We start from the raw sequence: 24,772 nt of genomic DNA, 5'->3' as shown, positions 1-24,772 counted from the left end.
TATTTCTGGAGCATGAGCGCCACTTGCTGGCTACTATTTTGTAAGGAATTTCCCTCACATTTCTGCTTTTTACTCACATTAGAGGATACTTTAACATGCACACTACTCTTTTACTACTACTCTGTTTCACATGTAAAGTTTCCTATTTGAGAGTTACTAAAACCATTGGACACTCGCTGTTGGGTGACTTTTGTCTAGGTGAGTTATATTTTCAGTAATGTCTGCGTGGGTTTTCTCCGGGTTCTCTGGTTTCCTCCCACAATCCAAAGACATGCACGTGTTAGGTTAATTGATGACTCTAAAATTGCCCGTAGGTGTGAAAGGTTGTCTGTCTCTATTCGTCTCTATGTGCCCTGCGATAGACTGGCGTCCTGTCCAGGGTGTACCCCGCCTCACGCCCGATGTCAGCTGGGATCGGCTCCAGCACCCCCGCGACCCCGACCCGGGGATAAGCGGTTGAAGATGAATGAATGAATGAATCATTTTTAATAAGGGATGAGTAATAGCATGAAATTTGTTTTTGATCCTATACCAAATAATACCAGCGCCAGAGTTACCCGTACCAGTACTTTATATCAAAGTAAAGGCGGTTAACTAAACTACAGTGGCCAATGCAAACACACAAAAGGCCCTCCCTAGAGCCAGTGTTTGTTTTGTCCTTTCTGGGCTACCGTAGGAACATAGTGGTGCAACATGGTGAGACCATGGGAGAGGACCCGCTCCTTATGTAGCTATAAACGGCCAATTCTAAGCTAACAATTCTCTTTTTCAGGTGATTATAAACTAAGAAAACATGTAACACTAATATTATGTACCGTTTCTGCCAATAAATTCCTGTAAATCTTACACACTCAAATATATTCGGTTGTGTATGGAAGACTTGTGTTTGTCATGATTCATAAGGTCAATAGCCTACTTAAATGCATTTTTAAGTAACACTAAACAATTTGGAAAACATTAAGTTGTTTTTACTATTGGTATGCATGACAATTCATTAGATGCGTGTTAAAATACAGGATTTGTAAAATCTATACCAAGAAAAAAATATATATATATTTTTTTATTATTATTATTATTTAAAAAACAAAAGAAAGGTAACAAAATGGGTATCAACTGAAGTAAGACCACACCTATCCCCAAATGGAGACAGAGGAAACAGCTTGTGGACATTTTCTTGCTGAAACATTAGTGAGAGAGATGCGTGGACGCCTTAATAACATGCTCTCTGGGACATGCCGAAAAAGTTATTTTTTGTATATTTGGATAACACTCTGATCTCTTAGTCCCAAACCATGATTCTAGGCACGACATGACGTCCTGTTGTGCCCTGATTTCTGTCTTATATGAACGCTAATAAAAGAAGCATCAGATCACACAATGAGCTGAATTTAATTTTGGGCTTTGACTTTCAGAGGCTATCCAATGTTCATTACTTGTGATTGTAATTATGATGTTCACAGTTAGTGTCTCTTTTCATGCCCCCCCCCTGCCCTTATAAATGCATAATCTGTAAGCTTGTTCTGTATATTTATTATTCAAACATGAAAATTTATGCAAATTAAATGTCATATTATAATTTTAGAAAATTAAAATGACGTTTAATGATAAATTCTGACATAAATTGTATGATCCTGTCTGTCAAAATGAAGGTGTCATCTTGGGTTCACACCAGCCTTGACACCAAATTGGGCCACGGGCATAAAGTGGTGGGCCAATAGCACCTTCCCTACTTTTTATCCCCCCTACTTCCGCTGCCGTTGCGCGGACCACATCCATCTTTGAACTCCTGTAAAGTTTTGTGACTACATCTTACACAGTTGTGACACTATCTTGGTGACAAAATCTGTCCGCAGATGGACAGACAGAATTATAAACACCTACTAAAATACTCAAAACCATCTCTGTGGTAGTTCCCACAACAGAGGGTGACTTCAGGACCATGATGAAAAACCACACAGATTCACAAGGTGGAAGCAATACCAGCATCGCTGTTGCGGCTGGTAAGTAGTGCCGAAAGCACACCAAGCAGCGGGCGAAATGGCACTTGGTACATTAACTACACATTAACTACATTGTTCAAAATTTGATAGAATATCAGCTGTGGCTTTTTTAAATAACCAAGGCACTTCAACAAAAACATTTATTTTGTGAAAAAAGCAGTGATCAAAATTAGAGAACACTTTCAGATCCCTCCCAGGTGTTGTTGTTAATCTGGCACTTGGTGACAATTGACTTCATTGTTGGACACCCCCGTTTATCTGCAGCTCTCATGGTTACTTTGTAAGAAGTCAGCTGCTCTAAGGAGACTGAAACCCTGAGACAGCAGGTTGTCCAGATGAAGGCTTAAGGGATGACCCTCTTAGCCATCAGAGAGAGGTTTGGGCGTTCACAGTCTGTGATTTCAAGAATATTGAAACTTTACAAGGAAACAGATTATGTCCCCTCAAAAGGCTGGTCAAGAGGACAGGAATGGGGAATCGGTTCAACACTGCAGCTGGAGTTGCTCACCAGTTCAGTTTTTGAACAGAGCAAGGATCTGTCTCTGCACATAGTGTATTGCTGTTTAAGACTTTTTGGCCTGAAAGCCCACTCTGCAGTGACCAAACCTTTCATCAGCAGAAAGAATAAAACGGTGAGACTTTGCTGAGGAGCATGTTGTGTGGACAGATGAGAACTGGTCCAGAGTGACTTCAGTGATGAGAGGACGTTCAATTTATCGGATGGAAACATTATGTTCAGTGTAGGACTGGGGAAAGACTGAACCCAAAGTTTGTAAAGAAGTCAGTTAAATTTGGAGGAGCAAGTGTCATGGTTTGGGGATGTTCTCTGTAGCAGGAGTTGGGCCTCTCTTACAGCTACATGGCAGGTGAATGCAAATGTTTATGTGAACCTTCTTTGGCAACATGCAATACCTTCACTGCAATTGTTTCCCAATCAGCTGCAATGTCCATGCAAAACAATGCCCCCTGTCACACTGTAAAACAGGTTCAGCAGTGCACTGAAGCTAAGATTATTGAAACAATGAAATGGCCAGCCCAGAGTCCAGATCTAAACCCCATAGAGAATCTCTGCAAAATCCTCTGTGACAAAGTAATTTCTCAGAAACCCACTACAGTTAGTGAACTGTGGAAGACACTGAGTCAGAATGGATCAAGATCAAACCAGAACAGTGTGAGAAACTAGTGATGTCCTGTGGGCGCAGATGTGCTGAAGTCATTCAAAGCTGTGGCCTCTACACTTCCTGTTCATTTTTTAATCCTAGAGAAGAAAACATTGTTGAAATCTTCTTTTCTGACACAGTGGCTACTGTTCTCTAGATTTGCTCACTGCTTTTTTCCCCACAAAATGGAGGTTTTTGTTGCAGTGCCCTGGTTATTTAAAACATGCTAGTACAGCAGTAGCCACAGTGGCTGTTATATCAAATTATGAACAGTAAAAAATGAGAGCGAGATCAGGAAATTATATTTCATTTGATGTTATTTTGTTTCCAACTTAGTGCCACAAGATGGCAGCCTTACCTTTGCCCCTACGTAACTGCTGGATACTGTACAATTAGATTTATACAATACATTCAAAACAGAACTACCTCCATTTTTTACACAAGTTTGTATGCAATCCTTTATTTTTTATTTGATGTCTCTCTTTATATGTACTATGAATGAATTAAAAAAACACCACTACTGAATAATATCATCAGTATTGTTGGAATTCATATTGATATTGTAATATTCAAACAAAACAACAAAATGGAAAAGGACAAAGAAAATTGAATATGAACAAGTCTCGCAATAATTCAGGATGAGGTCAGATCAAAATGTGATGAATTATTATCATCAAAATTATAATGAGAAGATATGACATGTTACTGTAAATAAACTGTCAATTATTTTATACCTTATACCTTCAGTTTCAGTGAATCCACCTGTAGTCCAACATCATTTGCTAAGGAATAGATATGCACTGTAAAGTTCAATTTTGACGTAGAAGTTGTTAAGTTGAATAATAATTTGATTGGGAATTGTGATCTTTAAACCATATAAAATAATCCTATCTATTCGATATCACAGCTGATCTGTATCCAAATCTATTTGTGTACTCAGTGGCTGCCCATGCCCAAACGTTATCTGTCAGCACTCATGATTTGCTTTAGTTCCTTGGATGTCTGTCTAGTAGCTTGCTGCAATAAATCATAAAAGTTTACTACACAAACTTACATATTCTTATCTTCTTCTTTGAAACCTCTAGAATATCCTGATGTAAAATCCATCACTTGCTGCTTTATTCATTTTCAAATTAGCAGTTTATAAGTAGTCGAATTGTATACAAATGCAACCGATCCTTATTATAAATAGTCAGGCGTGAAGGCTGGGACACTTAACCTCTTAACTCTCACTAAAGACATGTTTCTCATGTATAGCCGAACTGACTGGATACTAAGGTAATGTTATCAGACCTTTGTCTTTCAGGTCCAAGTGAGTCACGCTCAGTCATCCTTGACACAGTAGTAAGTTATCATCTCCTCACTGAGGATTGTTTGCAGATGACACAGCAAAGACCTGGTGGGAGAGGTCCATGTCGACTAAAATAGTGTGAATCACTCCTGGCAGAAGAATCAGTGCTAATACAATTCTTTTTCATTTCCTCTCATAAGAACAAATTAGATCAGCAGCATGGAGATGTAAAAGCTAATGTGTTCGGACTGCTGGTGATTTCCCCTGAACTCAGCCTCAGCTCGGGCTAACTACTACATTACTCACACCACTTCCACTTCCCATTACGCCTCGTGTCATGTGCTCATGAATGATCTGACTCCAGGAGATGACCTCATGTGTGGGTGCGAATGACTCTGAATGCTACTATGAGACGTTTTAATTGTTCCAAAATTGACTTTGGTACAAGCAATGACACATATGACACTCTGGTTTTGGCTATACAATGCCTCATCCAATACTACAGCATGTGAGGCCTTAAGTGTGTATGAATTGTTTGATTATGTTTCATTTGAGGGGACACTAGTTGCCATCCACCTGAATGCGTGAATGTGTCCTGTAGTGTAAAAATGCCTTGAGTAGTCGGAAAACTAGAAAGGTGCTGTGTAATTACAAGTCAATTTACCATTTTCCATCCTACTATTACCACAAATAAATGCCTCCATTACTTGTTTATTTTTTTCTGCTTGGATTAACAACATTGCTCTGTAGGCCTATTGAAATTAAACTGTCATAGCCAGGAAATGTTGCAGGTAGGCCTATAATCATGGCCAGATTAACCTGCTAGGAGGCACTGGGGGGATAATTAGCGGTGCCCTTGGATCACGATCCAATCTTAACCCCCTTTTTCCCATTGTTTGTGTGTACAGTTTTTCAATGCTGGGATAAAGCTGTGCCCCAAGTGTGCTGAGTCGTAATTTGATCAAATTTAAATGACTTTGGGGCAGCCGGTGGCTGAGTTGTTAGAGCCCTTTGCTGCATGTCTCCCCCCCCTCTCTCTCACCCCATTTCCTGTCCGTCCTATACAACAAAGGCTTTAAAAAACTTCTCAAAACATTATCTTGAAAAAAAAATTCAATGACTTTAGGAATATGAAACACTGAAGCACACAACTGAAAAATATGGTTTCAAAACTACAATGATGTCAGTTAATAGTGTTCTTTAGTGGTGTAAAGTCCTAAACACATTTGTAATTAAATGAGTAGACTAGAAACTGCTGGGATAAGCCTGGGGCATTTAAGGGGCCCCAGAGTTTTGGAGACCCAGAGCAGCTGCCTGTCTTGTCCAATTGGTATTAATCTAGCCTTTGATATGATGATAATAGGAGGGCGGGTGGCATTTAGTGAGAATAATGTGATTATTGTAGCCATTCTTATAGCCTATACGCTTTACGCTTGAATCTACTAATCTAAATAGGCTAATTATAAAATTAACCTGCGTTTTCCTCGTGCGGGGGTTCCCCTCAGTCCTAACGGGCAGCCTTGCTCCTGGTTCTCCTTGATGACATCAGTAGTCCGGCCTGGCCCTAACACCACCAGCATCACTTCACCTCTCCACGTTTCCAAGTAGCTGCCAGTGGAGAGCACCGTCCTCCTCTCTCGCTCATTGGTGACCCGAGACGCCCATCACGCGGAGCCAGCTCCAGGGCATTCCCTATCCGCGTGCTCCGTCGGAAACGGTAGTCTTTTCCCTTCCCTCCATTGGACCGAGCCGCTGTCACTCGGCCTCTCCACGCTCAACACTGTCCGCCTCTCCGGCTCTCTGTCTGCTGAGACCGCCGTCATATTGGCTGCTAGAAGCGGCAGCGACCACGGCAGAGAAGAAGACCCCCACCATGGTGAAGAACGGGTTTTCAAGGCGCCCAAAGAAATATTTAGCTTTTTAAGTCAGTTTGATTGGTATTTAACTAATTAATTTTAAAATATTCGGGATGATACCGTCAAGTATCCGCGTACCTTTAGTGCTTTCATCCGACACTGTGGTCCGCGAGGGGGATGTATGCCTGACTTCTCTTACTAGCCATTTTCTGCAGACAAAGAGAGCTGTTGAATAGGCTTTCAGAAGACACAAGGGTAAGAAATGAACTCGAGAAACAAACCCCTACTTGTCAAGCATGTTCTGTTTGTTTACTCACTATCTGTAAGCCACACAGCGCCACTTCATTTATTTGTGTGAATTTTTGTGTCGCTTTTTCACCAGCTAACAGGCTAACTCCGCTAGCTGGCTGGTTAGCCGAAGCTAACTGAAACCATAGAAACTCCCGTTCTAGGAAATGCTAACAGTTAGCATTTTTGACAGCTCGTACGCCTGAACAGCAAGTTAGTGAACATCATTCAGCGTTAAAATAGCTTATATCTTTAGCTAAACAACATAAGGTAGTTTTAAATTAGCGTCTGACTAAAGTAACCAAGCCAGGTTGTCAAATATGAGCCTAGCTTACGCTCTCTTATCGACGGTAGCTTCATTTAGCGGTGTATTAATGCCTGTGGATGGTTAACGTGTTAGCAAGTCCGCTAACTCGGCTGGGACCAGGGACAAGTGGGGCCTCCACAAACCTAAAGGCCTTCCAACCATAACGTTAAAACTCTGTAGTCGTGTGTCTTCTATTGACATTAGGTTAGTGGTAAAACACATGCATACACACATACACACACACACACACACACACACACACACATATATATATATATCGGTCAAGGTAGCCAACGTTAACCATAGTAGTATAATAAAACTTTACTGCCCACGTCAATCTGTGTAACAAGACCATATTCAATTGGTGGACAGTTTTGGTTTTGTAGGGATGACTTACTGTACATTTGGCTAACTCTCAACAGCTTTAATTCACTGCTAAACAACAATGCAAAGCACTCATGTAACGCCTATTTTAAAATACGTTTTGTTTTGTTTTTTTAAGCCAAAAAATGCATTATGTGGAGGGAAAAAAATATAAATATCTAATGAAACTTTTAATATTTACTGAGATTTGAATGATAGGAAGAATTGGTGTGATTTACATCTCATTTACAGACCCCGTGTGGCTTTCTGCCATCCCACATCTTACAGAATACAAAACGCTGGAAATATCTCATTAAGTCTGGTCTGGTCTGAGCAGGGTAGGCGTCCTCCCTTAATCTTGTCTTCTCTACAGCCCTCTCTTAGATCAGTATGGTCCCAGGAGAAAGGGTGTGTTGGGCTGCCAGAGTGCAGAAGTAGCCTAGTTTTCTTTCAGGGTGGCTTTAAATTGTTGTGGACTGGATTGTACTATTGGTGTGGCCATTGTTATCAGTGGCAACAGTCGTAGAGAATCGTATGGGACGACTGTAGTTTTAAATAATCAATCTTGAATTTGCTCTGAGCAGAGTTCATTTTAGGTGGAAGTCTGCAACACGAGATGCCCTGTGTCGTGACAAACCTGATTACTACATTGTCATCTGTCTGGATCCAAGAATTTTTCATGTATCTAAAAATAATTTAATCAAGCTAACAAGGACACTGGGCAGGTTAGCAAACTAACACACCGACAGAGTTTCCAGTTGTCAGTGGTCATTCTCTCACATAATTCGATTCATATATTTGTATTCTATTTTCATGGTACACCTCAGAGCATTCTGTCATTTTTGCTTGTCAAGTTAATCTATGGAATCCTTGACATGTATTATCAGCTGACAGTGAAGCCATCTAAATCTGATAAAAATGGAGTGGACATGGCCGAAACAGTGTAGCATATTCATGTGTTTTTTTTCTAGTGTGATCCAGCATGCAGTAGATAGGGGTATGTTGGCTAGCGTGTTTTTCTAGTAAAAAAAAAATCACATTTTTTTACATTGATTTGAAACTATTTTGCAAGTTACTAAACAGTGCAACCAAAGTATTTCCCTATGTAAAAACGGAGCCCTAAAAGAAAAAAAATATAATACAAATAAAATAATAAATAAACTCATTAAGGCCAAATAACCTTTCTGAAAATTTTTGAATCATTGTGCAATTTTGCCAGCATGTGCCAAATACAATGGACATTTAACAAAAAGCTACCTAAAGTTACCCGTTGCCTCTTTTAGCTGTGGTGTGGCTGGTCTCCTCGCTGTTTCACTCTCAGCATACAGTTTAGGATGCTCTCTCTTTAAGGCCCTGTTTGGACAAAGACAATCTAGAAAGGAAACGCAAAAGAGGCGCTGCGTTCTCACGTTTTCTCACCTCCACGTTTAGACAAGACGGTGACGCAAAAGTGTGTGAAATTTGATGTAGTATGCACGTCAGGTGGCTAGGTGGTGCTGTGAACACAACACCACCCAGAGGCCTCTGCGAAGTGACGGAGCCCGATCCTTCTTAATCACATTAGGAGTCCACTGGTGCACAGACATTTAACAGTTTATCAGAGGCTTAATTTACAGCTTGTTTGACAAATTCTATGAATAAGTGTGGACAGACGGCGTCGATGAACCTGATAGTCTGACGCTCGCAGTCAAGTTTAGTTTAAATTTTATTACTCTCTGAACCAAACAGGATGTGGAATAAGAAATCCTTGTCACTGCCTGTAGTCCGCTATGATTGGTTGATCAGCATGTCTTAAGGGCGGGCACGAGGTGGACTAGCAAAAGGCGGTACTTGGCTAAAAAAAACAACTGATGGAGAACAATGGATAGCATGTGCCCTATAGACGATACTGCGATCTCTCTGATTTGGCAGATCGGATTAGTTTGTGATGATGTATTAGTTGAACTTTTCACCCCTAGGTCAAACAACTTAATTTGCTTCTCATTGTCTCTTAAATAAATGCCTACATGCAAGTAAACACACATGCATTTGTCTGGTTTAAGTTCTGTAACAGCAACATTTCAGTATTACTAATGCACTAAATATATTAAAAAAACGCAATTAAAGTCTTCGCCACTGATGACAACAAACGCCAAAGATTGTTGCCAATTTCTCAAAATGGTTGCAAATAGCAACCTGGCCACTGTTACTGTCAATTCCTGAACCTGGCCCCATTTTTAGACTTGTAGTCATGTTGGTCACTGGAACCATTCATTGTTAAGTATTTTTGAGGTGATAAGCAATCTGAGGGGTAAAACAATCCAACCCTGAAGGAAAATCTGGCATCTCAAGATGTAGCTGATAAAACATTAGCCTCACAATTCCAGATAATCTTGGAGGAAAGACAGCAGGGTGTGAACATGCAGTTTTAGTTCATAAATCATTGTTTTTATGTTGGCACTTACAGAATCAAGATAAATGCTGGCAAATTTAGGTTGTGGTGTGCTCCAACAATAACTTTGACGAACGAGAGACAGCTGTTTTCATGTTTGGCTTTTTAAAATCGAATTGGCTGGACAAATAGTTCAAGTACATTTTTTGCCATGTTGCTCATTTGATGAAACCTTTGATTGCTTGTCTAAGTTAGGTCGTTTAGGCCCAAAGGATTTTATAAGGAATTGTCGACTATTACTATGCCGCCATACCGAAATCATACTCAAATAACTTGAGTAACATTACAGGTAACCAGTGTTTCCCCCATGTTTACAGCGTTGGGGGGGACAAAGACTAAAAAACTTAAATCAACTTGAATCATGGTTGTCATGTGTTTCCAACGCAATGTAGCAGGTTGCCTGAATGTTCTTTTATTGGCGTGCCAGTCGGTGTTTAATCAGACAATTTAATGATGAGGTTCATAATAAAGGTCAACCCCCACATGGATAAATGAATCTGCATTAACGCATTCATGAACACACTTCAACACAAAATCACCAGGATCACAATTATACAAGCAATAATCAGAGCCATAATGCAAACTCATTTCAGTTTAAATCGGTGTATTGCACAATGAGCTACACTCGGCATTAGAAAATGTCTTTTGAATAATAACAAAAAGCACAAAAAGATCTTTGAACAAGTGAATCACCAACGCTCTCTGAGTTTTCTGAGAATTGTAAACACACAACAGTGTAGAGACAGAATTTACATGCTGTTGTGTAAATAAGAAAAATAACATAAGGCTGTTTAGATGTTTACTAAAAGGACAAAGGTATAGAGCTGTTCTATAGGAAAGGGATCCTTAAATGACTCCTGTTGTGATCTGACGCTATTCAGAAAATACAATAAAATAAAATTAACTTGACTTGCAGCACCCCCCTAGTATAATGGGAGGGGAAACACTGAGGTGCACTAACATGCATCGTGTGGTGATGAGGTGTAGAGATGCACTGCTTTAGTTTAGCAGATTTTAATTTGATTATTATAGATTGTTTATAAAATTGTGTTGGTACACACAACTTATAACAATAACTAAGACGCATATTGGACTTGTGGATATAAGAATATATTTTAAGAATTTTACATATCATGTTTACTGCCTGGTGGCTGTAATAAGAGCCTTTGGACCGAACCCTTAAAATATTTAATAACTTGAAGCTAACTAGGAATGGTAGAGATCACTGCTACAATGATTCTTTTTTTGTGCTTTGGTTACAGTGCCAGTTGTTCTCCAACAACAGGACTGGCACAATAAAAAGGTGTTGATTACCTTGATGACGTGTTGCAGGTTTGAGTTCACCCAAACTAGTGTTGGCTCTTCTTACCTGCAGCCTCTTTTCTTCAGTTCATGGTGATTGCTGCATTTACAAATGTTCCTCCTTTTATTTGACGTGAGCAATGCGAGAATGCCTGGCATCATTAATTATTTTTTCCGGTGTAGTTGAAGTAGCTGTAGTAGCTATGGTCGCACAGCGTTGCTGCGCCGCATGCATAACTGCATACCTCAGTCTCACAAATACAAGTGGTAGTAAAAATAAAACAAGCAATAATCGTTATTTATATTGCCATTTTCAAATCTAAGCAACAACGTGCTTTACAAGAGAAAAATAAAAATGCCAGTCTGAAGCTAGACTATGCCTACAGGAGAACTTCATAACTTCATGTAGAAAAAGTAGACTCACTCATAACAAGTATTTGCTGACATTGTTCACCCAAGTTTCTTAATCCTTTTGTTTGGGCTGATGGTCCATTTACCATCATGGCGTTTGTAGCAACAACCCCCAAACACTGTGCTGTCATTAGATTCACTAACACACCTATGGTATCACTGTAAAAGAAAGAAAAGACAAAAATTTCACTTTCCAATTTTCACTATTTAAACTGAGATTACACATTGTGCTGTCTGCACAGTCATGGTATTTTAATCTTAAAGGACATGCAGATGTTATATCCTGAGCGAATCAGCGACTTTGTTCAGTCATACACATATGACACAGAATCATGACCCACAGCACATGAAAAATGGCAACTTTAAAATGATGTCCAGTTTCAATACCAACGGCCAACTGAAGAACGCAAACCAACATAGTCTAACAACTGATAACCGCATGCATTTATTCTCAAATTAGAAATAAATTAAATTGGGGTTATCTGTAATTATGGAAATTAAATGTGTACTTTATATAGAATACTCAGCAAATATACGTAGATATACGGTTGTATCTGGAAATATATTGTATCTTATAAAGAATAACAGCTAAGCAAAATACTACACTATTAGCGATGAATTATTGAGTAATTAATTAATCGATAGTTGTTTCATCTTATCGATCAATTAATTGATAAGCGGCAATTCCTCTGAGAAGCTGAATTTCCCTCTGAATAGGTAAACTGTAGAGACCTTTATAATGAAATTCCATTGCTAGGCAACAGCCTTGGTACTTAACTTCCTGTCAGTTGATGTCGTTCACATTCACTGTATCAGGAATCAAACTTGGACATATTTATAATGTTTATGTTTACAACTGTGAAAAGGTCTATACACAACATAAAATGCAAATCATATTCCTTAATCACTTACTTGAGGGCAGGGAGTAACATTTTGGTAGCATACCAGACCTATTCTGAATAGAAAGTATCAAAATATTACACAGGCTGCTTAACATGTAAATAAATTAGGCATTCTCTCATCTGCAACATTGGAAACATTAAAAAAAGAAAGATTCCTTATTAGAAGAATACAATACTATGCCAATGAGGCCGTATGCCTCAGTGACATGCTCTCTGTGAGTAGGACTGCTGTCATTACCTGCCAGTCCGGTTCAACGTAGTGGCATGGAACTGTGATGTAGCTTTCTGTAGTCAAGGAGGTTCAGCAGTCTTGTAAGTTGTGTTCTAGAGGGGGATATTGTACCCTGGCTTGATGTACTTTATTATCCCTGTCCGTCAACGACATTTATGATCAGCATGTCTGTAGTAACCATGTTATTTATCCGCTGGGTAATGCCCTCTGCTTTCGTGGAGTGACATACCCTTCATCCCAACCACTCTCTGCTTGTAGCACAGCTGAATGTGACATATTTAGGTGGTAATTCAACAAAGTTGTACTTTAAAATACTTCCACATATTGTTCATTTGCCGTCTTTGTCATCAACTAACTATGCTGTCTGTGTACCGCTTGTCGTTTGTATTGTTGTTGTCGCCAGAGAACTTGTGTTCCTGCGTGTGCGTCAAGTACGTCTGGCGTCAAGCGCGCCCTCACGTGGACTGGTGGGGAATACGGGTTCAAAAGTAATTTCGTATCGCCACTTAATCTATAATCGAGTAATTATTTGCATCCCTGTACACTTCTTTTTGACTTTCTGATTAAAATTGATTTTCGTTTGAATGATCTGATAGTGATCCATAAAATCCCAAGATCAATCTTTAAATCTAAAGAGACCCGGAGGACAGCTCCTTTTTGAAGCCAGTGTAAAGATATTGGTATCATATGAAAGTAGATAACTTAAGGCACGGTACCAACTAATGTCATGCCAGCTTGCCAGGAAGCTAAAAAGTTAGGCAAAATCTTGGCGAGAGGAAAACCATATTCAAAAGGGTCCCTCGACCTGTCTCCACAGGATATTTGACTAAAAATGAGTTATGTGGGTACCCATGAGTGTCCCCTTTACATGCCTGCTTTATGCTAATCCTATGCAGCTTTTGAAAAAAATGATCCAGTTATTTGCATGTGGTATATTGTGTATTCTAGAAACAAAATGTGTTTGAATATTTCTGCATACTGGGGTCCTAAACAGTCTTGATTGCATACATCGTGTATGACTGGAAAGCTGAGACTCTTGTGAATTCAATGAACCCCATTGTATTCATTTGTGATGATGTAAAAAAAAAAAAATAGTGAGACTATTTTTTTGAAAGTTGACCGCACTGTATACAATGAGTTGTTCTGACCTCCAGGATAACCACAGAGAACCACAAACTAGAGACCTAGGTCATTCAGAGGAGCTATGGCTTTAGGCGTACCGTCTCTGCAGCACCTCCCTCCATACTAAAGAAAGCACTTTTTTTCTGATCACTCAATACTGTAGACGCTGTAGAGTTGCACATTATTGTGAAGACTGGTAGTGTGTTCATGTTAAATAAAAGCTACATTAATGTAACTGCTTTGGGGTTCATTCTTAAACATTAATATTTTTCATAATTCACAAGGTTAGACGGTTACTTGTATAATTTACACCGTTAGTTGAGAATCTTTTTTATATTCTTGCAAATTTGGAATTGTAACTGAATCTTAATCTCCCTAATCAAATGTATCAAACGTGAAACCAGGGCTCCAGACTGCAACCAATGGTCGCATTTTGTGACCAAAATTTGCAACTGAATTTTACATCTAGTAGCACATGCGCAACCAAATGTCTCGCCATGTCAGTATGTAAGAGGCTAAACCGCAACAGAGTGACAGATAAGACGGGAACAATTTGTAAGCAGTGTAAGAAGATGGTGCCGTCAGCACGTTACACCAACACCTAACACCTGAGCTCCCGCAGCTAGTCACAACGTCGGGACTTGACGGACCTGAAGCCTCCGTATGTGACAAGCTGGGACAGTCGACACCTCCCGAGCCGAGTGACAGCAGAAATATAATAAACCAAAATAGTTTTCATGTCAGCTATGGGAAGAAATCAACCGTTTTTAACTCATTGACTTTATTTCCCCGCCCAGCACAGCGAGTGAGGCGAGGAAGAGTTGATTGACTCAATAAATTGGAAATCTCTTCTGTGAGATGAACAAGTGACTGTCGTCACGCCGCTTCTTATCTTGCTCTCCTTGAAGCAGTGCCTGTATGTTGACAGGTGCAGGGTGGGGCCCTTTTTAGATGGCGAGGCCCCCTGCACTTTACCGTAGGCTACACCGTGGCTAGCACAAGTACTACGCAAACTAAGGCACCTGCAGCACCACCAAAGCTCTCTGCTAAAATCAACCCCCCTGTAAAGAAAATATTAGGGCTGGGACTTTAACGCATTAATTACGCTTAATTATTTACAGAAAAAATGCAATTAATCGTAATTTATTTTTGCACAGTGCGGAACATTGCTCATTGCACGAGTTCCCGCCCGGCCTGTAATACTGAAGCACAGGACACAACACGAAAGAAATTAGCTTCTTAAGTCAAATATTGATATGCGATTAATCGCGATTAATTGATTGCAAAGCCTCTAATTAATTAGAATATTTTTCGTAATCAAAATATTTTTAATGTACATGGCCACATGTAAAAGGATCTGCGGAAGCAAGAGTAGCAATTTTGACAGCATTATGTCATTCAAGTTATTACTTTCATGTTTGGTATTTAAATAGATTAATTTATTTAAATCTGCGTGCCAAGTAAAAAGCCCATATCATTTTTTTAATTGAGGCTTCAATAATAATGCACATTTTGCACTTTTGATCTATGAAAATGACCAACGATTTATTAATAAGTCTTCCAACTAAAGCTCTGCAACTGCTATGGTTATCACTAGGGCTGAGCAATTTTATTGATTCTGCGACATAAATCGATATTTTGTTTCCACAGAAAGTATCGATATTTTGGCCGCAAGTATAGATACATTAAGTCCCATTCGAATCCACTTCCTCCCCCGTTCGCTTTGCAGGAAGAGCCTTTAGGTCCGACAGCCGCTAGTGTCGCTGTCAAGCCCCCACCACAGCGACTTCCTGGTTGATCCAATACGGAAGTGCCAAAAACTGCAGTTCTCCAAGTGTCCACTGGGAGTAGTTTACACAATAAAGCAGTTTCTCATTGGTCCCAATGTTAAACACCCCGATTTTCACAGCATAATTAAACCTCCTTGTTTACAAAAAAACATTCTAGTCTGCATGTCTGAGTCATATCTCCATGACAAATCTTAGGAGGGTGAATCATTTTGTAACAGGCTACGTTTTATTTTATTGGAGGTTAAAGTTTATGAATAATTAGGGGCAGGGCCTCTTCACTGACAGCCCCTGGCTCTCTCTTCTCCTAGGAGGCTAGTTGTGAGAGGCTGGAGGATTTTTTATTTATTTCACAGAAAGAGTGCCTTGAGACAGGCGGCAGCACGACTGTACAAAATACATGACTATAATACAATACAAATATATGAAATAACAAGTAACGTCAACATCGAGCATAATCACAAATATAAAACGCAGAATATCTACAACCAGATCAGGGTTTTCTATGGAAGCTTAGTGGCAATGTTTTAAATCAACCAGCAGAAGGGGTGCGTTTGAGTTTAGCTCCAGGCCGCAAAATGATGTTGACGCGCTGCTTGTGTCGTTGTTGATGGCAAAAGTACAGATACTTTTGTCCTCAACAGTCCAGTTAGTATCTAATCAAATACTAATTTTTAGTATGGATTATTTTCTGATTTTATGAGTACCGTTTCTTTTTTGACAGCAATCGAGACAGCACACCGTCATTGCAAACATGACTTTTACCCAATGTTGTAGACCTTCGAGATGAGATTTAGCAAACCGTCACTATGACACTACAAGCGACAGCAACAGCAATGCCAACACAACTAAATTAAGGAGTTTAAAGTGTAAGAAAATTGATCTGACATTTTTCATTCAATAGGTGAAAATCTAACTTGTGTGCTAAAATTATATATATTTATATATTTATATAAGTGTAGTTAACTTTAAGTTGCAGCATACAGATGTTACTATGATGGAATGTATTGGGGAAATGAGTCTTAACATTTAAGTGTTGAAAACCTTTTGGGTGCTATGCTTTGGATGTTGTTTGTTAAAAGTCTAGTTCATCACCGGAGCTCTATCTAAAACCAGAGGGAATCAGATTGGGAGTATAGTCAAATGCTGCAGATTTTTGTACTGGTACTACCCCTTCAGAGAATGAAAGGAAGACATTTAACTGTCCAGACAATGCACAACACCTACTCCGGCTTATTGGAGTACAGAACATGAGATAAACCACAGTCACATCACATTTGGTGAGTTCACTATGTAGATAAGAATATGATGTTCTTTTCATTACAACACATTTCTTGCAGATTGTTTTAGTAGATGTATGTATCGCAAACATCAAATGACTCTTAAGTGGATAAAAGTGATCTTTTGTGAGTAAAAAGCCATGAGTTTGTTATTGATAGCCTTCAAACTGCTCTCAGCAAATCAACTTAATCAGTCATGTGCTAAAGACCAATCGGGTTTCCTGTGCATCACAGAACCCTCGTATATCCCAGCTGACTGTGTGAAGCCATTATGTTATGAGGCAAACTTCACTCTGTAGGCAGATTGATGTGATGCCTGGTAGTTTGATAGGTGCGTATAACCCAGAGGCAGATGGAAAACAAAAGAAGTGGGAGAGAGCGGAGGAGAAAGCTAAAGAGGGTCCACCATACTTTGTTGTATTCATGTAGCTTAGTAAATCGCACATGCATTCTGAATACACAGATTGTTAAATTCTGGACCAATGCCAACGATTAAAGTGACAAATGACACAGATGTGGTGGGGTTGTTCTTTTTGTTATTTATTCCCCCTTAACAAAGAAATCATCATTTATAGATTATTTGAACTGTTTTGAAGTCACTGTCCCTACATTACACTATCTTTGATTCAGCACAAAATGTATGTCACACAAATGTATGAATTTTTTTTAAAAATATCCTTATTTCACATGCAATATACATTAACTACTTCAGAAGCCCCTTTAGCTGCTATATAACAAATGTTACCTACTCAAAGACAGCACTTTTTCAGTAGCTTGCTTACTTAAGTAACCCGACAAAAACATTTTGTGAAACATGAATGTAAAAGTCATTACCAGGCCTTAAATTTCTCAGGCAGCATGCCTGGTTTTAAAGCAGTTTTAAAGTTGATATAATACTTAATTCAATAGATTGTACACATTTCCTTCCGTACAACTTTTCAGGCTCAAAAATATTTTTGTTTGCTTTAACCTCTACCTTACAAACGCAATAAAATATTAATGTATTATCATGGGACTGTAGCACTGCTTTGATCAAGTTCAAATCTTTGTCAATCCACTGTGCCGTGAGGCTTAGCGTACACACAGGGCTAGCATACGGACTTCATATATATCCAGTAACATTAGCTTATGAATGTGTGTGGCCACAAGGTTGTAGAGTTTGGGGGGCACAAGTGGGTAGGCTTCAAAACCGCCCATCCTCCACAATAGATCTGGGAATGGCTTTTTATTTACTGATAGGCTGATGACAGGCAACAAGGCGGATAGCGGCCGATACCGACGATCTCCTGGTAAATCAGTGCATCCCTACATGCAGTTAATGCTGACAGTGTTGGGGATTTGAATTTCTCACAAGAACTCTCATAACTGGAGTGCATTCTTATAAATACTGAATAATGCGTTGCTTCTACTCATGAATAATCAATGTTTGATAATGTAACAGTATAATTCAACTGATAATTCAACTGTTTAAATGCAGTGTTGTTAATTCACTTTTTAGGAACATCTGTAGGACACTGTAAAATTTGCCCCATTAGATGCGGTTTGATGCTACTACTTCCAAATCCCTGTCAAATTCTAGTAGTGATGAATCAATGGCATATGTGAGTGTGTATGTGCATGTACATGTCCCCTGTCTGCTGATGTTACAGGGAAAGTTTTTGGTCAGGTCTAGACTGGCTCTGTAATACAGTACATACCAGCAGATCAGCTGTGAGCAGATCCTTGGTTCATTTATAGCTGTGGCCTTGTGTCCCTGCACGTCTGCCTGGCAACTCCTAACTCTGCTGTTCCAACTACTCAAGCTCACCCACCTCTCAGACACTTTGGCCCCGTTATACTTTCACCATGTCAAATTACTAGATACACAGTAGTCTGGGGAATTTTAAATGTAGGACATTCTTTATGTAGCTGGTGCCTCAGTGTTAAAAGTAAGCGCCACTGCTGTTGCAAGATTTCTCCACCTGTGACTTAATCGGTTTTGTCTCCTGTTATCTTCAGGTCCCAGGGGCTCCTATTGATGAAGAAAGTGGGCAACATGTGGAGCAACCTGAAGAGCAAATGCCAGACACTCTTTCACAACAACAGTTCAGGACCCAGTGAAAGCAGGGTTGAGGCCGATGCCGTCCACTGTGTGGTGGATCTTGGCCAAGGAGGTAGCTCAGGTGAGGCTCAGGCATCAGGAGCCTCCAGCCCATCACGGAGCCTCCTGCCAGTACCAATGGTAACATCAGGACGCCGCCATCATAACTGTGTGTCGGACATCCCTCAGATAGTGGAGATTACCATCGACAAGGACACTGAGGATGTGCGGGGTGGGTCAGGGGGTCTTCCCCTGGCTCGGAGAGACTCCTATTCCCGTCATGCTCCATGGGGGGGCAAGAAAAAACACTCATGTTCCACCAAAACCCAGAGCTCTCTAGAGGCAGATAGGCGCTCTGGGCGCTTACGGGGGAGTGGCAACCGTAGAGATAGGCGTTATGGAGTCAGCTCCATCCAGGAGATGAGTGACTCTGTATCTGGAGGACACAGTCGGAATGCTCGATCATTACGCCAACGGCTAAGTGATACAGTAGGACTGTGCTTACCTTTGCCCGCTCGCAGACGCTCCCGTTCTTCTAAGAACCCGGTAACCTCCAAACGTAAGATTCATCTAACAGAGCTCATGCTGGAGACCTGCCCCTTCCCACCAGGCTCAGACCTTGCTCACAAGTGGCACTTGATCAAGCAACACACAGCGCCAGTCAGCCCGCATTCCTCCACTGCCCTGCTGGATGCCTTTGATCCAGCCCACCCCTCTCCTGAGGATGAAGAGGAACGTCTGCGTGAGCGCCGCAGACTTAGCATCGAGGAAGGTGTGGACCCACCACCTAATGCACAGATCCATACCCTGGAGGCCTCAGTGCCGGGCTCCTCTCTCTACAAACTGGGACCAAAGATGGCTCCTGGCATTGGAGAGGCCTCTGGGGAAGGTCGAGCCTCAGGTGCTGGCAGCTCTGTGGGTGCTGGATCATCAGGGGCCCTTGGGCAGGTGTTGGGGGCTGCAGCAGCAGCCCAGGACTGTGACTCTGAGGAGGATTCGACCACCCTCTGTCTGCAGGCTAGGAGACCCAAGCAGAGACACGCCTCTGGGGACGGACACCTGAGCCGGCAGCAACCTGGGCCCTGGAAAGTTCACACTCAGATAGACTATATCCACTGCCTGGTGCCAGACCTATTGCAGATCACAGCGCTGCCCTGCTACTGGGGTGTGATGGACCGCTATGAGGCTGAGGCTCTGCTGGATGGACGGCCAGAGGGTACCTTTCTGCTACGTGACTCAGCCCAGGAGGACTACCTCTTCTCCGTTAGCTTCCGCCGTTACAACCGCTCACTGCATGCCCGCATCGAGCAGTGGAATCACAACTTCAGCTTTGATGCTCATGACCCTTGTGTTTTCCACTCTTCCACTGTCACAGGACTGCTAGAGCACTACAAGGATCCCAGCGCCTGCATGTTTTTTGAACCTCTGCTTACAGCACCTCTCCATCGGACCTTTCCCTTTGGCCTGCAGCACCTGGCACGAGCTGCCATCTGCCGCTGGACCACTTACGATGGTATAGGCTCTCTGCCGCTGCCCCCTGCCCTGCAGGACTTCCTCAAGGAGTATCACTATAAACAGAAAGTACGAGTTCGCTGGCTGGAGAGGGAACCGCCACTCAAGGTCAAATAGGGTGGGCTTCCCCATTGCCTGTACACACACTGCAGGAGGATTACAGAACTTAAGAAATTCCTCATTAGCCAATTAGAGGCCGTACTGACACGGCTCTCTTTCTGGTGGGGGATGGAATTTAAATGTAACAAGCTATACAAGATTCATTCTAATTTTTGTTTTAGTTATTACTTACATCACAGAAAATACATATGATTATATTCAGTATAACGCTGTCTGTCAAGCACATGTTTTGTGTTGAACAGGTTGTTTTGACAGGGAGGGAAGGCACAACTATCAGTGCTTTGTGTCTTTTCTCTCCTGCTGTGTGCTAAATGTCTGCCTGATCCCACAACTTCACCCTGCCTGTAGACCTGCCTGCATGCCTCCCTTATTCACCCCAAATGGGCCCACGTGGCTACATTGTACAGTTCACTTTGTGCTTTCTTTAATTTTTTTTTCTCCCTTAGCTTGTCAAAGCACCTAGTGGAGCACCTTCCCAAAAGGGTTTTAAGTTGTGTGCGCGTGTGTGTGTGTGTGCGTGCGTGCGTGTGTGTGTGTGTGGGGGTTGAGAGGGCATCTGGAGATGCTATTGTTATATTGCAGTCAGAGCTTGTCCCATGGATAGAGCTACAAACGGCACATTCTTTGCCATCGCTTTGCACGCATATAAGCATCAGCTAAGCCAGGGACAGGGGCAGATTCTGAGAGGGTCCATAGAGTTCAGGACAGCACATCAGGGAAATGAAGTGCTTTCTAAGGACTATAGATTAGTCCTTACAAAAACAGTAGTTCCTACTTAAGCAGTTTGGTGCATGATGAATCTATCTACTGTGTCCTGCTATACTTGTCAACTTTATTTACTTCCCACTGTGCAGTCCTTCATTGGCCACAGACACTTTAGCTTTGTGCACACTATTGTGCATATACTGTATGCACACAGTTAATTTAGTCCTGTATGAAATTGAGCTCCTAGAAGAACATTTGAGCAGCCTTGTCTTTATGGATTTGTGTTATGCTTTATAGTGTAAAGATTTACACCTGCTTCCCTCAGTTAGTATTTTTTTGTGGCATTTGGTACACAGAAAGCTTTGACCGGTTTCATCTCAGATGGTTATTTTGCACTTGTTTCTCTTGTAACATACGTGCAGATAACTTAGAAAATTGGTTACAGTAAGGGATGCTAACAAAAAGAAGACAAAGAATGGAAATTCAAAATGCTACATGACTGAATTGATCTGCTTGTTTTGGAATGGGCTGTTTCATGGGAGACCCTGTATAATCGAAGATCAGAAATGGGGTGGACAGCTAACCTCATGATACTTCAAAGGCTTAACAAGAATCTGTCTGTTAAAACTACAACTCCCATGATTACATTGCAATACCCCTCTCCTCCCAAATGTATATTTCTATTATGAAACCATGGCAAATGGTGTTACGCTGTTTTTATGAAGAACGCTGTCACTAACAGGAAAGATATGATGTAGCCTTTTCTTGGGAGTTGGTGTTCCCAACTTAACAATTTATAACAACAAGATCTCAACCACAACAAATCCCCTCATTGCCCGTGGCTTTTATAGTCGTAGTGAAAGCACTGAGTGCAGGCAACACTCAACTCTCGAGAGGTTTGGCATATCTTTGAGAGTGTTAGTTATGTAAACTAAATGATTTTAGTTGTGTTACTTAGGACAAAAACACTACATCATTTCGCTTTTATTCTCATTGTGACAAAAAAACAAGTGTAACCTATGTGCCTTTCAGATAACCATTTATCTTGTTCATAATCAGTTGCTTTGTAGTCCAAACCTGCAACAGGAGGTGCTTCAAGACAGTCTCCTCTGATGCCATCAAATGAGACTGAGGAGAACAATAATGAAGAGGTGCATGAGCTGTAAGCTCACTCATTGTGGTGCACGTTCAAGTTTTTGTAACGGATAAAATTTCAGTGGTGCTATGTTGGTTAAGCTATGACAGATTATTGAAGTAAGTTGTACATTAGATACATCTGTTCTCACTCACTAATGCATGCATTAGTCTCTCGCCACATTATAGCCTGTTTGGTAGTATTAGGTTGTTAGTGGGTCCAATGCCAGCCCTATTGTAGCATATTTCAGTGCAGGATATCCATGTCCAGCCCTTATGTGTAGGTTGCAGTCTGCAGCTTGACATTCAGATCCCAATGAGAGGACAGGCTAACTCTTTGCACGCAACCTCTGATGACATTTCCCATGTTAGCCAACAAATAATCTGTTTAAACTTATTCATGAGGAACAGTGTTTGTTCTAACTCTTAGTGGTAGTAATAAATAAAAATAACACACATTACCTGGCTTTTAAAAAAATACCTTAGTTGAACTTTTAACTAAACAAATGTGACTTACTGAGAATAAAATGGGTGGCTAAAAGCGGGGTTCCTCTATGGTAGGGGTGTACGGTATACATGGTAGCACTGTAGGAATTTGCGCTACGGTGTGGATTTTGACTCTTATCGTGTAACCGGCGGAGCAGTCTGACATAACCACACAATGCATGCGGATCCAGCCCGCAAGGGGGGAATATTAACTGGCCCACATGAAAAAGGAATTTGTGGCCGATGTTGACTGCTGTCCTTTCTCGCATCTCAGCGCAACTGTCAGCGCGTCAAATACCCACGTGCTGGGAGACTAACTCCATGCGCTTCCTGAAGGCACACGGCCCCAATGCTCCGTGCTCCCGTTTAGCTCTTCTTCGTGTGCTTCTGCATCACTCCTCTCCACAACCGCTTACTTTGTGCCTGTTGTTGTTCTTGCAATCGCTTCGGCCTCTTTAATCCATGGTTAAACCACCACCACCACAATGTCTCTTTCTACATTGAAAAAAAACAAAAGGTTGACACAGAAAACCGGCATTTCACCAGCGAATGTACAGAGAAGTATTTGTTTATAACAGTCACTGTGAAGCCTGTGTGTTTACTCTGCAACGAGTATATATCAGTAAGACGAAAAAATCTCAATTGGTAAAGTAACTAGCGACGTTAATGATCAGAGACATGAAGTGGAGTAAAAAGTAGAATATTTTTCCCACTGAATTGTGGTGGAGTAGAAGTAAAAAGTAGCAGGAAAAGAAAATACTCAAGAAAAAAGACAAGAGCCTCAAACTTGTACTTAAAGATAAATATACTGTGATATAATACAGTTACCGTCTATGCTTCAAATTATACCCTGATCAATTTTAGACTATACTGTTGGGCCCTACCTTACGGCATGTTTTCTATAAGTAACTGGAAAGTATGTAGACAAAACCCTAAAATAATGTGTAAAACTAAGATATATTAAAGCTGAAACACACGTGACATCATAATCACTGGATAGCTTCAACTTAAAGATGTAATCCTTAAGGTTTTCATCTATTTAATTGTATTTTAAGTTACTATCTATCAAAGAGTGGGTTAAAACAAAGGTGATTGATCACTAATGAAAGCACTTCTACTTGCCCCTTCGCTGAGTTTCCAATCTGTGGGTCCGTGGCGACATTCCCCCCTAAAAGCAAATGCACTGCTTTAGTCGTTCAGCCGTTGGTCTGCCCAGCTGGAGCTCATCACTGTCGCTTTTGCGGCATTCAGTGGTACTCTGAAAGCTGGAACTTCCAACTTCTGACAAGTGCAATGAAAGGGAGCGTTCAAGTCTGGATTCCGAGTCAGGCTCAATCTTATGTGTGTGGGACATGAGGGTCCCGGAGGCTCGCCTGCAGTTACATCTTACTGCCAAAGTGACCGCTAGAAACAACTTTCTCAATTCTTACGGATTAAAACTTTCTCAAATGAGTTCATATTTTAGTTTGTGCGTATGTATCAGCCCGTTGAAGGTTATTGTAGTTGTCATCAGTGAAGATGAGTGCTGAACAAATTTCAGTGTGTTTCTTTGCCCATGAATATCTGAGCCTGTGACCAAAGCTCTTGCACACAGCTATGTGTAATAACTAGTAGGCTAAGCTTATTGATGTGCTCAGTGGTGTTAAAATTATACTTCATTATATTTCAGATTTACAAACCAGTGAAAGTTAGTCCTAGGGCTGTCCTCTATTAAATAAATTCTTTTTTCGGCTAAGACTCGTATGATTTTGGTCTACTAATCCCCCACAGTTCCCCTACAAAGATTCACGCCCAAGCACCACTTTAAAGCGTGTGTGTACCAGAGACGTGCTCACACGTTTCTTGGAAATAAGTCATTCATAATGGGGGGGGGGGGGGCATTAAAAATAATAATTGACTAAGACCAAAACTACCAAAGAGGGGGCAGCCCTATTTAGGTCCATCCTCTACCACGGTTGGTTACACTGCTTTGTTAATATATTCATAGGGGAGAAGTTATTACA

The 24,772-nt window shown here is 40.9% G+C and overlaps 1 protein-coding gene across 1 annotated transcript; it reads left to right on the top strand.

Moving 5' to 3' along the window:
• The first annotated feature begins 6,318 nt into the window (after positions 1 to 6,318).
• socs5b (suppressor of cytokine signaling 5b) lies at positions 6,319 to 24,589 on the top strand. The gene is made up of 2 exons (XM_083923480.1): positions 6,319 to 6,562; positions 18,731 to 24,589. Exon 2 carries the CDS (start codon positions 18,750 to 18,752, stop codon positions 20,439 to 20,441), a length of 1,692 nt encoding a protein of 563 aa, XP_083779606.1. The 5' UTR covers positions 6,319 to 6,562; positions 18,731 to 18,749; the 3' UTR covers positions 20,442 to 24,589.
• The last annotated feature ends 183 nt before the right edge of the window (positions 24,590 to 24,772 follow it).

Source organism: Echiichthys vipera, assembly GCF_963691815.1.
Source record: "Echiichthys vipera genome assembly, chromosome: 11".
NCBI classification, from domain to species: Eukaryota; Metazoa; Chordata; class Actinopteri; order Perciformes; family Trachinidae; genus Echiichthys; species Echiichthys vipera.
This window is presented reverse-complemented; position numbering and strand designations above follow the sequence as displayed.

Bases quoted from the DNA above. Each gene is read 5' to 3' on its own strand.
- socs5b (XM_083923480.1), top strand. From the start codon at position 18,750: ATGAAGAAAGTGGGCAACATGTGGAGCAACCTGAAGAGCAAATGCCAG.